This window comes from Glycine soja, chromosome 15, assembly GCF_004193775.1.
Source record: "Glycine soja cultivar W05 chromosome 15, ASM419377v2, whole genome shotgun sequence".
Taxonomy (NCBI): Eukaryota; Viridiplantae; Streptophyta; class Magnoliopsida; order Fabales; family Fabaceae; genus Glycine; species Glycine soja.
The window spans coordinates 11,721,854-11,738,972 of NC_041016.1; the positions used below are offsets into that span (position 1 = coordinate 11,721,854).

The following is a 17,119-nucleotide window of genomic DNA, read 5'->3' on the forward strand; positions in this document are numbered from 1 at the left end:
GATGACATTCTATATCAAGTTATAAAAATTATGTAACAGTTGTCAAAATTACATCAGTATAATTTGATTATTTTTATATATATTATTGAAAGTTGAATTTTTTTATATATATTTATATTCATTATAATAATTTAGTAAATATATGTACACTTCGTAGTTAACAATCTTATGTATCGCTTGAACAACTTAATACAGTTTTTTTTTTTTTTTACCAAGGTTAAGTACTTAGATAAAAGTCGAAGATGCCATGGTGTTGCAACATGGATGACTAGTTATATACATACGATTTTTAATTGCAAGACAAGATATGCTCTATTTTTCAAAGCTATCAACAGTTCTTTCAAATCTAAATTAGAAGAGAAGAATGGCAAGACCTAGACTTTTCAGGAAGGGGTTAAAAAAATTATTTTATTGATATTTTTAGAATATTTCTATTTTGACACAAACAAGAAGGAATAGGAATTGAATTCTAGGTAAACACAAAAAATCCCCCCTAAAATACCTTTTCCATATTTAAATTGATTTTGTTTCAAATTATCTAACTATTTAAATATTTATTTTATGTTTAGTAGTGAATGTAATTTTATTGTATTTTACAATCGAAATTTCTATAATAGAAGTCTCTATTATAGAAAAGCGAAATCTGAAAAAAAACAGTGTTAGTAGAAAATAAGGAATGATTATTAAGTAGGTAAACATAGACATCATGTATATTATAATTCAAATTTCTTGTAAAGAAATGGTCAAGGAGGTGTATATATACGCCGTCTACAAGGGGACTGCAGCAATGAAGTGTGATCGATCATCAAGCCTAATAGAGGGCTAATCCTTCACTTGTTTGTTTTGTGGTGTATTATTACATTTTGCACCATGCCTTCTCTCTTCGCTAGAAACCAGAGGTTCTCATTGGCTACTCTCCTGCTTCTTCTGGAACTATTGACAGGAAACCTTCGCATGGCAGGTGGGTCTCTCTTGGATACTTTTGCATCCATTCCCTCCTTTATTATCGCCATTGATCATAAGTTCGATGGTAGATATTAATATTACAACATATTTCATGTCCATAAAAATAAAATACCATTTTCAATCTGGACGTTCAAGATTTTTTTTCTTCTTCAAATGATCACTTTTCTGTAGAGTTGTTGAAATTGACTTTGCTCGTCTACAAACCATCGAGTGGGGTCGAGCATTTATATAATAAGCTCAAAGCATATCAGGTTAATTTGGTTAGGCTAGATAGGTCAGACTGAACCTAAAAAATTGAGGCTCAAAAACTACTAGACCTATTTGGCTGCTTGGTGTCATTTTATTATTTTTCTTTGTAAAATTTAAATAAAATTTAAGTTAAAAAAATAAAAGGGTCAATTTGGTTCAAGCAAGGCAACAAAAGTGTGGCCCGTGAGAGATTTGGGTACTAGCCCGTCTTGGCTCGCATTTCACATCTTGATCTAGTCTAATCCGTTTTGATAGTTCTAATTTTAAAATTCAAGCTAACAAAAAAAAATTAATCATTGGTTTAGAATAAGTTTCACCATATTTATTTAGTGTTATCTACCAATTCTCCATATGTATGTGATATGCCTTAAATATAACACACGCTTGTAGTTTTTTAACTTCATAAACATAATTTCTTTTTTTTTTCCTAGCAGATGCTCAAATTGGTGTGTGTTATGGCATGCTGGGCAACAATCTACCGTCAGCAAACGATGTTATAGGTCTTTATAGATCAAATAACATAAAGAGAATGAGACTCTATGATCCTAATCAAGCTGCTCTAGAAGCACTTAGAAATTCTGGCATTGAACTCATTCTTGGGGTGCCAAACTCTGACCTTCAAGGCCTTGCCACCAATCCTGACACTTCTCGTCAATGGGTGCAAAAAAACGTGTTGAACTTTTGGCCTAGTGTCAAAATCAAGTACGTGGCAGTTGGAAATGAAGTGAGTCCCGTTGGAGGCTCTTCTTCGGTAGCCCAATATGTTCTACCTGCCATCCAAAATGTATACCAAGCAATAAGAGCTCAAGGCCTTCATGATCAAATCAAGGTTTCAACATCTATTGACATGACCCTAATAGGAAACTCTTTCCCTCCATCGCAAGGTTCCTTCAGGGGTGATGTGAGATCATACCTAGATCCCATAATTGGGTACTTGGTATATGCAAATGCACCATTACTAGTCAATGTGTACCCTTATTTTAGTTACACTGGTAACCCCCGTGACATATCACTTCCCTATGCTCTTTTCACAGCACCAAATGTTGTGGTATGGGATGGTCAATATGGGTACCAAAATTTGTTTGATGCTATGTTGGATTCAGTACATGCAGCCATTGATAACACTAAGATTGGTTATGTGGAGGTTGTTGTATCCGAGAGTGGGTGGCCATCAGATGGAGGATTTGCTGCCACTTATGACAACGCACGCGTGTACTTAGACAATTTGGTTCGTCGTGCTAATAGAGGAAGCCCAAGAAGGCCTTCGAAGCCCACTGAGACTTATATATTTGCCATGTTCGATGAAAATCAAAAAAATCCAGAGATAGAGAAACATTTTGGGCTCTTCAATCCCAACAAACAAAAAAAATACCCATTTGGGTTTGGAGGAAAGAGGCTAGGGAAAGTTGTTATTGACGACTTCAATGCAACAACTTCCATTAAGAGTGATGTGTAAGGTTGGAATCCTACTCCTCAAAATCTCTGTTATTCCACCCATAAAATAAGAGAGAATATGTTGTTTGTGTGAAATATGTATATATCCTTCAGTCTTGGATGAATAAAATTTGTGAAAAGTTGATAAAGATGAAGCTATATAATATGAGACATTCTCTCCTATTTTATCTAAATTTTATTTCATTGTTGATTTTTAATCATAATCTCAAAATTATACTATATCATACAAATTACTCCTTTTGAGTTGTTGATCAAATAAATTTTAATTAATTAAATTATTAATAAAATATGACACAACAATTAAAAACTATCAATAACCTAATCTAATAAAAAAGTATGAGTCTTGTTAATAAGTGTTTCTAGGAGACCGGTTAAAAAATTAAAAAATATTTTTTTTTTATTATTAATAGTGTTGGAGCCGAATTGAAATCATAGTAAAAATATATTAATAACACTTTTTAATGTAATAAAAAAAATATTTTTCTATTTTATAACCGGTATCGTTAAAAGTGTATTTGGAGAGTTTGGACATATGGATTTGGGCTTGGGAGAACAGAAAATGTTTTGGGCTTCGGCCTGTTGTATAGTGTGCACCGGATAGAAAAAGATTGGACTTATGGGAGGCAGCAGGAAACAATTGTGGGAGTTCAGAAGGCAATATTCAAGATGGAGCATGGTTGGACTTAACACCACAAAAAGAGAAAGGATAAAGTGAGAAAACTTTTCATAAAAACCCAGAAAGAATCCGTGATATGGTGATGGCTTCGGTGAACCAGTTTTATTTACGGTGAGATTTATTGAATCCTTATAGTTGTATCCTACAGTCTCTACATAGGATTCCTCCTCGGCCCTTTTTCTAACAACAGGCCAAAGCCCAAAACATTTTCTGTTCTCCCAAGCCCAAATCCGTATGTCCGAACTCTCCAAATAGAGTCCATTTTCACCGTGGATCTCTTTTTTCCCCTCTGAGCACGATGACAACATTCAGAGTAATTGTTAATCTTAATTAGATAGCATTAAATAATTAATTATTCTTTATTGTGTGCAATGTTGCATACGTATCGCATAATCTATCTCTACCTATTAATCCATGCAATAATCTCGAACTGAATATGAGCAACGAGGTATTACTGTATTGAGAAAGTGCGAAATAGAGATTCAATTTTTTTCAACAAATTAAAAAACACCACAAACTTCATACAAAAGGACTTATGTGGGTTTTTGGTACAAGAAAGTAAATTTACTAAGTATTGCACTTGTTATTATCACAAGAAAGTAAATACAAATTGAGTGAGTGAAGGTACTAGGTAAATGTAATGCTTTGTTGGTCGAAGCAAGCACAAAATCAATGATTCAACCACATGAACCAGTGTAAATAATATTAAACAATTATGATATAGTGCAGTGCTAAGCTTTAACTAGGAACCTTCATTGATAGCGAGTTTGATTCCAAGTAATGGCAATAATTAGTATTTCCGATCCAATAAGAAACTCGATCTAGTAAAAAATACTGTTTCTGATCCAATTACTAGCAGTATTGATGAGGAGAGCGTCGAGGCGGGGAAAGAACGATCAGAGAATGTGGTAACCACCGTGAGAATCAGAAACCCTATACTTCTTGAGTGTGTCGATGTGGTTCTTGCATTGCATGTGCATTCATGCACGTCGATGAGCGTGAAAGTTGCATCCTCACTCTAATTTCAGTCCTTGCACCATGTGATGGGGCGTGTACTCTAGCTAGATTGATTCCTTGTGTGAATGGATAAACAAATAGAACATGTGAATGGAGATAGAAGTGGAGAACGTAAGCAATGGAGAACACATGAAAATGTTGTTACTCTTCTCTACGAAACCTAATTGCGTACGAGGTGGAAACAGACCGTGACTTACGTCTGGAGGGGGCAATTTTAATCATTGTTAATGGCTGCTTTCCATTAATTGCTAGTCTTTCTCATTCAACGAATTATTTTTTTTGGTACAATCATTCTACAAAGTAATTAATATCGTATCACTCGATCGAAGGATACCTTTTAATTTGTTTATGCGTGCATTTTATTAGTTCTGTTACGAACATGTTCAATTCTTCAAATTCACTGCTGTGCATGCAGCAGCCACTAGCTTCATTTAGTAAAGTGATGAATTGCATTTTTAAATGGCTGCAATGGGAAACTAATATCAATATCTTATTTTATTTATTAGTTTTGTGGTGTACATGATGTATAACAATATAGTACGTACATGCCATACTATACAAGTTTTCCCCTAGTTTCAACTTTAAATGGGAGCCCTTACTGCCAATATTAAGCATACATTGTTCATATATATTGATCATCTAACTTGTGGCACTCTTCCAGCTGCTTGCATTAATTAATGACTTGACTTGACTAAAACGTTATGAAAAGACCTGAATTCTACTAGGACAAAAAATATAAAATGGGCATATTTTTAATTTTTGTTTATATATTTCTTTCTTCAAACTAAATATTTTATTTTATTCGTTTCTTCATCCAAATTAATTTAATTTTTGTTTGATGAAAATAATTGATATAATACTAACTCCTACACAAATCAAATTATAATTATTTGTTGCAAATAAATTTATTTATTTTTTACATGTTTCTCTTTTTTCACTAAATATATAGTTTAACTAAAGAAATTTATATTTTTCTATGTGGCTAGTAATTTCGTTATGTATGCATTGTTAGTAATGTGTTTATATGTTTTGTTCTACAATTGTGTGTTGTGCTAATTTTGTTTAATGGTATACTATTTTTATATACTTATATTTATTTATGCATGTGAACGGTGATTTTTATAAGATTTTATCATGCTTTAATATATATATATATATATATATATATATATATATATATATATATATATATATATATATATATATATATATATATATATATAATATTTTAATTGTAACACTTGAATTGATACTTTAAACCAGTTTTGATATTATTAAATATTTTAGTTGTTAAAATCATGGATAGAAATATGGTCTTTTGCTTTGTGTGTGTGTCTTAGTTTTTTTCAAATTCATGATACTTAAAATTTCTTTTTAAAAAAATAAAAATAGATAAATTAACTAGTATTTTTATTTATAACATTGAACACTAATATCAGTATATTAAGGTTAGAATATTAGTTTCTTTTTTGTATTTTTTTTATATTCACTTTGATAGTTTATTTTTTAAATTTGATTTAATTTGTTCCTTCCAAAATAATTATTATCTTCTCTTTTGAGACAAAACATTGACTTTGTTTTAATTTTACTGAATGAAACTTTTCCTATTAAATTCTTTAACATAAAAACTATGACACCCAATTATATTTTTGAACTAATGATAATAAAAATTAGATAAAAAATTAATCTACCAAACACCAAGAAAAATGAGTTTTTGTTCTCAAGAATGTTATAAGGTTTTCAAAGGTTAATTACTTACATATAGTTCAAAGATACCACGGTGTTGCGACCTGAATTTTTTTTTTTTAAAAAAAAAAAAACTAGTTATATTCATACAATTTTTAATAGGTTTAATCATAGTTTGGTACTCATGATAATTAATTTAATTTATACGCCATTTTATAGTTCTCCTGCTTTGAAAAGAATTTTTTTTTTCCTATATATGTTTTCTTTTTTCTATTTGACAATTCTTTTAAATCAAAATTAAAAGATTTTTTAACGAAGATTAATAATCAATAAAATTAATAGATGTTTGATATCAATAAAGTGATAAAAGAAAATTAAAAGAGAAAAATGACACAAGACCAACTTTTCATGGTGAACAGATAATAGAAGATACGGATTGATTAATATTATGTGCGTAAACATAGGCGTCAGGATATTATTAATATTTAGATTATTATAATTCAAATTGCTTGTAAGATATGCATGGTCAAGGAGCTGTATACACTATATAAGGGGAGTGCAAGAATGGAGTGTGATCATCAATTCGGTGCCTTTTCGGCTGAATTGTTTTGCATTGTGGTGTGTTACTTTTTGCACCATGGCTTCTCTCTTCGCCAGAACCAAGTGGTTCTCGTTGCCTACTCTCCTGCTTCTTCTGGAGCTATTCACAATAAACCTTAGCACTGCAGGTCGGTCTCTTTGTTACTTGTGTGTCCATTCCATTGATAAGTTCGTTGGTAGATCGGTATATAATATATAAAATACCATTTTCAATCTTAATTAGTGACCGTTCAGGAATTACATTTTTCAAATGGTCACTTTTCTGAAAAGATCTTTTAGGATAAGATAACAAAAATAAATTGTTAATCATTTCTTTAAAATAAGCTTCACCACATTTATTTAGTGTTACCCATCAACTTCACCACAAGTATATATTACTGAGAATATATCTTCTGAAGTTATTTTACCAGTACTGCATGTGATTTTCGCTCATCAATAATTTTTACCACAATACAGTATTTTCTTGTTTTAAAGTTGAGGTTTGAAAAAATAAATGGTGAGATCATGACTGTGTCAAGTTCTTTTTCCATTGAAGAGATTCATTACTTATATTGCTTAATATGCCTTAATTATAACATATGCTAGCAATAGTTTAATTTCAATTCATAGATTTTTTTTTTTTTTTTGGCTATTAGATGCTCAAATTGGGGTGTGTTATGGCATGATTGGCGACAATCTACCACCGGCAAACGAAGTTGTACGTAAGTCTATACAAATCAAACAACATAATGAGAATGAGAATCTATAATCCCGATATATATATCAAGCTGCTTTACAAGCACTTAGAAATTCGGGCATTGAGCTTACTCTTGGGGTGCTCCAGCAAGACCTTCAAGGCCTTGCCACCAATGCCTCCATTGCTCAACAATGGGTGCAAAGTAACGTGTTGAACTTTTGGCCTAGTGTCAAAATCAAGTACGTGGTAGTTGGCAATGAAATTGATCCTGTTGGAAGTTCTTCTCAGTTTGCCCAATATGTTCTACCTGCAATCCAAAACACATACCAAGCTATAAGGGCTCAAGGCCTTCATGATCTAATCAAGGTTACAACAGCTATTAGCATGGACCTATTAGGAAACTCCTATACCCCATCACAAAACTACTTCAAGCCTGATGTGAGGTCATACATAGACCCCATAATTGGGTACTTGGTATATGCAAATGCACCTTTACTAGCCAATGTGTTACCTTATTTTAGTTACGCTAATAACTCTATTGACATATCAGTTTCCTATGCTCTTTTCAACAAATGTTGTGGTTTGGGATGGTCAATATGGGTACCAAAATTTGTTTGATGCTACGTTGGATGCAGTGCTTGTTGCAATTGATAACACAGGGATTGGTTATGTGGAGGTAGTTGTATCCGAGAGTGGATGACCCTCAGATGGAGGGTTTGCTGCCACTTATGACAACACGCGCGTCTATCTGAAAAATCTGATTCTTCATGCTAAAAGAGGTAATTCAAGAAGGCCTTCAAAGCCCACAAAGATTTATATATTTGTCATGTTCGATGAAAATCTAAAGACTCCTGAGATACAGAAACATTTTGGACTACTTTTTCCTAACAAAACAAAGAAGTATCCATTTGGATTTAATTAGTGGGTAAAGGAAGAAGGAAGTTGTTATGGATGCCTTCAATGTAATTCTACCCCTCAAAGTCTTTGTTATTCCACCCACAAAATGAGAGGATATATATGTTATTTGTTTGAAATATTTATCCATCCTTTTGATGAAAAAAAAAAGCATTAGAAAGTTGTTTAAGATGAAATTATATAATATGAGGCACTCTCCTCTATTTATCTTAATTATCTAAATTTTATTGCATTATCCATTATTATTTATAATCTTCAAACTATAATAAACCCTATAAATTTATTTCTTTTAAGCTGATCGTATAATTTTTCAATGAAATACAATTAAAAATAATGAAATTATTAATAAAATATGACGCATAATAATTTAAAAGTATAATCGGAGTTAATAAGATAGTATGGATCTTGTTAATCAAAATTTTTAGGTACCGGTTAAAAAGTACCAAAATTCTGTTAAAAATACATTAGAAACACTTTTTAATTAAAAAAAAGTTTTTGTTCTCAAAAAATTATTAAAAAAACAGTTTTTATTCGTTGACCAGCATCTTTAAAATACTCATTAAACATTTACTTGAAAGAATAAATTAATGACTTGTTATTCTTTTGGGCATAAATTATTGGAGGATCAAAGTGGTTAGCATAGCCCATTAAGTATTTCAATCATAAAAGTGTTTATGCCTTTTTAGCATCTTGCCATATAAAAACTTATGGTACAAGGTAGTTTAACTATGTTTACAATTTTATCTATTACATTAAATTAGTTTTCTTATTTTTTAATTCATTAATTATTTGAGTCTTCTTATATTTCAAAATATACTATCTTAATATTCTGATTTTAACCATTGATTATTTGTTGACCGTTAAATTTTAAACGTTAACTAAACTAAAAAGTTGATCAATATTTTATTAAAAAATAAAAATTTAAAAAAATACTTAAGAAATGACTAGAAAATGATCTTTAGAGTAAGAAACACACTTTTTTGTATCACTACGCTCAAGTATTTATTTGAATATTTTGTGCAAAATATAATATTAATATAAGTTTTATATGAAAATAGTTCAAAATTCAAATTTTATTCCTTTTTAATTTATTCCATTTTTATAATATTATCTTTTAAAATATTTATGTATGTAATTTATTAAAATTATTTTTTATCTATATAATAAATAACATGAATATTTTAATATAGATAAAAAATATTATCATTAAATCACAAGCATTATTTTAAAAGGTAAATATAATATATAAAATAAAAATAAAACTTATATAAATATACATATTCAAATTTATGTGAAAATTGAATTTAATATTATATGTTATATTTGAAAATATAATATATATATATATATATATATAATTATAAAAATATAATAAATTAAAAAGGAAGAAAATTTGAATTTTAAACTATTTTTGTATAAAACTTATATTAATACTATATTTTATATCAAATATTTAAATGAACCCTTGTAGTGATAAAAAAGTATCTTCTTTACTTTAAGAATTATGGTTATAGTTTTTTCTTAATCAATTTTTTAAGTTATTACTTTAATGTATTTTAAAATATAAAAATACTCAGACATGAATTAAAAAACAAAAATACGATATACTATAATAAACAAAATAAGAAAACAGATTTAAGAATTAAGTCTTATAATTTAAACATTCAACACGATAAGATTTTGAATGTCCCTATAGTTGCTTCCATTCTCAATACATCAATCCTCGATCTAACCGAGAAGGGGGTTCATAGGATTAATCATCTGAGAAATGGCACCGTGATTTTGAACGTTGATGGAAGTAGAGCCTTAGTAACCCTAGAAGATTGGGTTTAGGGTTTTTCAAAGTTCATATGGAGATTGGATAGTTGGTTTCGACAAATTGCCCCCTTTGGGGCACTTTTAAAAACTTTTTCCCCATATGGGGTTATTTGCAAACATTTTCCGCCAGGGGGCTGTTTTGCACGTAAATTACATGCAAGCCCAAAGCAAACCGCCAGTCAAACTGGCGAGTTCACTGACAGTGAAGAAGCTGCCATCCCCATTGGCGATTTCGCCATGCATGGGGGAACCGCCAGTCAGACTGGCGAGTTCGTGGCAGGAGAAGGCAGAGGGCCAGGCTACGTTGTAGGGCTACGTCACAGGGGTGCAAGTGAACGTTGCAGGGATGCAAGAATCGTCATTGGTGCTGGCGGGTTGCAGGAAGAACTCGCCAGTTTGATTGGCGAGTTGAAGTTCACAAAAATTTTTATAAAGCGCAACGCGAGGCTCCCATATGCATGCATTCCTTTCTTCTGTTTGTATCTCCTTCACTGCATTCGTTTCTTCTCTTGATTCCTGCTTCCATTGCATTCTTTCTTCTCTTGCTACTACGTGTTCTTGGTAAGTATTTTGTTAACTGAAAATTTTAAATTTTTTTGTGTTATATATATGTTAAGTTAAGTTTAATTGATATATTAATTTTAATTGAGAAATTTTTTATGTGTTCTAGGTGAAGTTTTTAATCCTACTTGCGTTGTCCTACACTACACTGTGTGGTTGTTATTCTTAATACGTGCTTTGGGTTGCTATTCTTAATACGCGCTTTGGGTAAGTTAATCTTTTTTAATCCTGTTTGCCCTATACTTTTGTGTTATATATACATGTGTTAAATTAATTTAGTTGACATATTAATATTATTTAGGTTAGGTTAGGTTTATGTTAGGTTAGTTTTAGTTGATTTATAAATATTATTTTAAGAATATTAGTTAGGTTAGTATACATATGTTAAGTTAGTATTAATTGTGCTTTCGGTTAGTTTTTGATAATATTATTTTGTTTAGATTTTGTAAATTAGTATGGTATTATTTGTTTTATATATGTGTAGATTTTGGTTAGTATACATATGTTACATTTGTTTAGCTTAGGTGATAATTTCAAATTTTAAGTAGTACCTTAAAATAATAAAATGATTTGTGTTATATGTGTATGTTATAATTTTAGTTGGTATCTAATTATTTGTGTTATAGCGTATATTAGTTGTAGTTAATTTGTTAATATGAATTTGTTGAAGTTTTTTAAATTGGTATGTTATTATTATTTGGTTCAGATTTTTTAGATTTGTATGGTATTATTTATGTTATATATATGGTATGTTAGGTTTAGTTAAAATGTTAATATTATTTAGTTTACTTATTTTTTTTATTGGAATATATGATACGTTGTTAATTATATATATATATATATATATATATATATATTTTAAATTTTTGTTTCCATAGTATTTTTTGGATTTATTTTAATTTATTTGTATAATATATGTAATTTAATTTAAATTTTATTAATCGGAAAAAAATTGGTAATTTATTTAAATATTTGTATGTATTTAAATTTTTAATTTTGTTATTTGTATAGTATTTTAGTTAGTATTTTATGTAATATAATTTATAATTTAGTTATAATGTTAATATTATTTACTTATTTTTTTATTGGAATATATGTTGTTAATTATATATATATATATATTGTTTAAATTTTTGTTTCCATGGTATTTTTTTATTTATTTTAATTTATTTGTGTAATATATGTAATTTAATTTAAATTTTATTAATTGGAAAAAAAATTGGTAATTTATTTAAATTTCTGTATGTATTTAAATTTTTAATTTTGTTATTTGTACAGTATTTTAGTTAGTATTTTATGTTTTTTATGTAATATAATTTATAATTTTGTTAGAATGTTAATATTATTTAGTTTACTTATTTTTAATTTTTATTGGAAAATATGATACGTTGTTAATTATATATATATATATATATATATATATATATATATATATATATATATATATATATATATATATATATATATATATTGTTTAATTATTCAACGTTTTCGTCATCACAAATTTGCAAGACAATATATTTTTCTGACACTAAAAATCTATAAGCAGAAATAATTTTATTATTTTGTAACTTTACCTTTCTTCAATTTTTTTCTTCAAAGCATTGAAACTAATTCCAAGTTTAATCTGAATCGCTTTTTTACTGTCTTCAAATACTACACCATCATTATCTTCATATACCCTTCCATTGAAATACAACACTTTATATTAAAATAAATTTCCACACTCAAAATACTTCAAATAATTATGATGTTACAAATTTTTTTACTTTCACACACTTTTGACAATACACGCTTGATCAATTTTTAACACACTAACAAAGTATCAACACCAACCTAATCTAATTAAAAATATACTAAAAATTTCATATTTACCAAATTTTTTCGGAACTCAAATATTTTCTTTAAATAAATATCATGATAAATTTCTTCTATTTTATACACAGAAACAAGCATATAAAATATAAAACTAATTTAATTAAAAAATTATTAAAAACTATAAATTCAAACTGCTCTAAAAAATTACTTAAAAAATATTTTATAATACAAATTATTTGACTGAAAATTATGAACCTCATTCAGAAATTTAAGCCTTAAGAAGCAAATTTCAAATCTTATGCAAAAAAATTTAAATCTCAAGAACACTCACAATTTTTGAAAGCTTAAATCTAGTTTTGAACACACACCAACACTGAAGTAATTTAATTAAAAATTTGATGACAAATTTCTTCTATTTTATACACACAAACAACCATATAAAATATAAAACTAATTTAATTAAAAATTTCATAAAAACAATACATTCAAACTGCTACAAAAAATTACTTAAAAAAAATTATAATACAAATTATTTTACTGGAAACTACGAAATAAAATATAAAACTAATTTAATTAAAAAATTAATAAAAACTATACATTCAAACTGCTATAAAAAATTACTTAAAAAAATTATAATACAAATTATTAATTTGGAAACTACGAACCTGATTCAGATATTGAAGCCTCAAAAAGCAAATTTGAAACTTTATGCGGATAAATTTAAACCCTAAACACTCACAGTTTTGAAAACTCAAATCTACTTGTGAACACACAACAACATTGAAACAATTTTCGCGTATATAAAGGCCCTAAATTGCCATCAGAAATGATTATTTCTTCTGCCCTAACTCGTCAATGGGAGTTGCAACTTGCCCTTAACTCGCCAATGGCAGTTGCAACTTCCCTTTGGTCTGCCATCTCTGATAAAGCGCCCCTATCACTGAAAAGCGAGCCTACCACCTGATGGCTTCTGCAACTTGGAACTCGCCAGTTTGACTGGCGGTTCCCCTTGCATGCCGATATTGCCATTGGCACTGGCGGTTCCTTCGAAAACACCAAACTCGCCAGTTTCATTGGCGGTTTGCGTGTCACATGCATGCATTTTACGTAGAAAATAACCTCCTCGCGAAAATAGTTTGAAAATTACCCGTGATGGAGAACTAGTTTATAAAAGTACCCCATCTGGAAAAATTTCCTAGCTGGTTTCACTGGCCACATTGAACATTCAGATATTTTACCAGTAGAGCTCATGCCCATTCACCAAGGCCTAAAGAAAGTTCGGCTTAGAGTCATTAGACAGGTAATCTGCATAGATACTGATACATCAAGAGTAACCTTCCTGCGTTTGTGTGAAAAATGTAAAAATCTTTTTGTCTGTGGGGTGTGGGATTATAGGAATACTCTTATACAGATTATGTTTTCATATACTTTTTTATCTATAAATGTTAATTTATTAATTTTATTAGAAATATTAGTTAAAAATATTTTAACCTGTGACCTTTTCATCTATAGCTTTTTTCAATTATTGGACCAAAATCATATATCTTCCTGTGTTTGTCATATACTGTAATTGAGTCTTTTGGATTTGACTTGGGAATGGTACATAAAAGTGGTTATCATATATTCATAACCATTTCTCGGGTGGTGATGGAAATGTTGCATAGGTATATAATTAAGATACACATCTTATATACCTTTGTGTGTTATTTATATATTTTTTTTATATCTTTTGTACTTACGCAAATTCAATCTTCAGGTTCACTCATACCGTGCAGTTAGCACAGCTACTAGCATCATTTGGGAAAGTCAATTGGATTTTAAAAATGGTTGCACTGAGAAACTAGTTGATTAATAATTAATATCAATATTTTATTGTATTTATTTATTTTGTGGTGTACACTGTACATGATAAGTACGTGCGTAATACCATTTATATTATTTATTTATAACATCATCATCGCTTCTTAAGGCGATGTTTTTGTATTTTCATTAAACTAACTAGTCTTGCATGAGATTAATTACACAGTTTTCCTCTTGTGCACGTTGTAAAAGTACAACAGCACTAATCTCACTTTTAAGAAAGTGATGACAGGAAATATATAATTGGGATTGATTGAATTAATTATCATCCCACATATAATTGATTAATATGTAAAGAGATGTATTAAGGGTTAGTTTGGATAAATTTCAATTCTCTATAAATATTTGTAAAAAAAATAATATTTTTCCATAAATTTAATTAGTTAATTTATGCATGAGTTAAAAAATTATATGGGAGAATTTTAAAAAATTGCCAAAAAAAGAAATTTTAAAAATTAATTAAACCATAAGCTAATTTTATTTTATAAATAATTGTAGAAAAAAATATATAAACAGACCCATTGTCAATTTATAGATTTGAGGATATCGTTATTGATTATGCGTATTTTGTAAACCATCAAGTTCTTGGGGGTTGACAATTTTAATTAAGTTTAATTTATATTCTACGAATGTTAATTTAATGTCTCGTGTTGCACGGGTATTAAATTTATTTTTTATAATTTATATGAGTAATTTTTATATTATTTTATATTTTTAATATATTATTAATTATTATGTATTAATTATTTAGTTTAAATTTTAATAAATATATGTTAATAGATATGTGAATAAATATTTAAATATATTTTATATATACACATGTAAAATTGTTATTATTGAAGATGTTGTATTAGATAAGATTTTCTTTACACTTTAATGATGTGTTGTCTATTTCTTTTTCTTATTTTACTTTACCAAAAAAATTGATTTAATTCATTTTTTTAGTAGGTTATATCTAATCATTTTATCAATGACTAATTATTATCAAAAATGACATTTCTCCGCATGCCAATTTTTTTTATAAAAGGTAACTATGCAAATATAAAAAAAAAGACAAAAAAAAAGGAGGAAAAAAAGTCGGATATCAAAAAGAAGAAAGAGAAGAAGCATGTAAAAAAGAAAGAGCCTAAATTTGAAATAGACAACAGAACTCATTAAAGAGAGTTTCCAAATTTATCTTAATTTTTAAATATTTTTATTGTTACATATTACGTTTCCAAATTCAGATTTTTTACGTCATAATAAAAATTGCTACGCACATTAAAAAAATTGATACAATTGTTTCATATTTTCTCAGTGCATTTCAGAATTTATCTTATTTAAATTTAAATATTTAAAGAAATAGTTTTCTTTTTAATTATGTTTCTGAAAAATTAAATATTGTAATAAATTGATTTCATTTAAATTTAAAATACGTCCAAAAATATTTTTCATATTTTCTATTAAATGTAACAAGAAACAATTGTCATATCAAATATTCATTTAAATTATTTATATAAATAAAGATTATGTATTTAGTTTTATTTTGATTAGTTTCATTTGAATTTAAATTGTTTCCTAATATGTATATCCGCTAGCGGATACAAGTTATAGTGTGGGGCAATTACCCCACAAGATTGATTTTTTTATTTGTATATGTGTAATAAAGAAATTTACCCCATAATGAATTATTTTAGAATGAATGTAAGAAAATATAAGACATAAAAAAGAAAGAATAAATTGATATTAATCTTATTTATTTATCCCTTTAATTTTTGATAGTATTGATAATAAAAAATCGTAGAACATTTTTAAAGTATAAAAATACATAAAAGATGATTGTAATTTCTAAAAGCGTAAGTATTTTTGTTTTTTTGTCATCATATTATGTATTTTGGGATAGTGAGTGATATTTTTTTGTGTGATAAGAAGTCTATAAAAAGGCGATCATTACTAAAAATAGAAGAAAAATACTAACGAAAAACAAGAACAAGAACTTAAGTGAAATTCTGCTGAAATTATTAGACGACCAATACAAAGTTTTCATCTGTTTATTCTTTGCTTAAGTAAAGTCATTTTATAATCGAGTTTTATTGTTTATCCACTATTTGAGTGTTGTTGAATACTTGTATTTGTTCAAACGATTGTTTCTCAAAGTCAAAAGTGACTTAATGTTAAAAAATATTAGGGTTTCTTAGATTAAGAGAGAGTCTAAGAAAGTGCTAGAGGAGGTATTAAGAATATACTTGTAAAGCTAGGAGTGAGAGGTCAAAAATACTTGTTTTGTAATCAAGTTTTGATCACTAAAATCTTTTACTATTTTTGTGCCTCTTCGGACACACTCGATGGACACAATAAAAAAGATTATTTTATTGAAATCCCTGCAAAACGCATCATTTCGTGGAGGGAATGCGACGGTACCGAAAGGCATAAAATGCATCGTTTCGTCCGATCCCTTTCCTTCTTTCAATTTTTTCTCCACTCTCCTTTCGTCTCTCAATTTTGTTTCGGTGCCTCTCCACTGAAAAAAGTGTATGCATAGCATAACAGAGAGATGAAAATATAAAATTTAGTCTCCAAAAGTGTGATAGATATATCTGGTCGTTAACTTTTGCCCGTTACCATTAATAAAATAGCATACATGACACAGATGGACAAATTTGTCACTTAAATGATTTTCAACATGACCATCTCTAATTGCCAGCATAGGGACATATTGGTCATATAATATTTTTTGACTTTCCGTCTTCCCACCCCGTTGAAAATATAAAATTTAGTTCCTGAAAGTGTAAAAAACTGTGACAAATATATCTAAATGTTAATAGTAGATTGTGACTAATTAT

General features: G+C 28.4%; 1 protein-coding gene and 1 pseudogene across 1 annotated transcript; both read left to right on the top strand.

Moving 5' to 3' along the window:
- The first annotated feature begins 769 nt into the window (after positions 1-769).
- Positions 770-2,832, top strand: LOC114386375 (glucan endo-1,3-beta-glucosidase, basic isoform-like). The gene is made up of 2 exons (XM_028346376.1): positions 770-961; positions 1,650-2,832. Exons 1-2 carry the CDS (start codon positions 871-873, stop codon positions 2,669-2,671), a joined length of 1,113 nt encoding a protein of 370 aa, XP_028202177.1. The 5' UTR covers positions 770-870; the 3' UTR covers positions 2,672-2,832.
- Positions 2,833-6,686: 3,854 nt separating this feature from the next.
- On the top strand, positions 6,687-8,325 carry LOC114386911 (annotated as a pseudogene).
- Positions 8,326-17,119: the final 8,794 nt, after the last annotated feature.

Excerpts from the sequence above, each read along its gene's own strand:
- LOC114386375 (XM_028346376.1), top strand. The coding sequence starts at position 871 with ATGCCTTCTCTCTTCGCTAGAAACCAGAGGTTCTCATTGGCTACTCTC. Across the intron at positions 962-1,649 it reads AGGAAACCTTCGCATGGCAG|ATGCTCAAATTGGTGTGTGT; the intron begins GTGGGTCTCTCT and ends TTTTCCTAGCAG.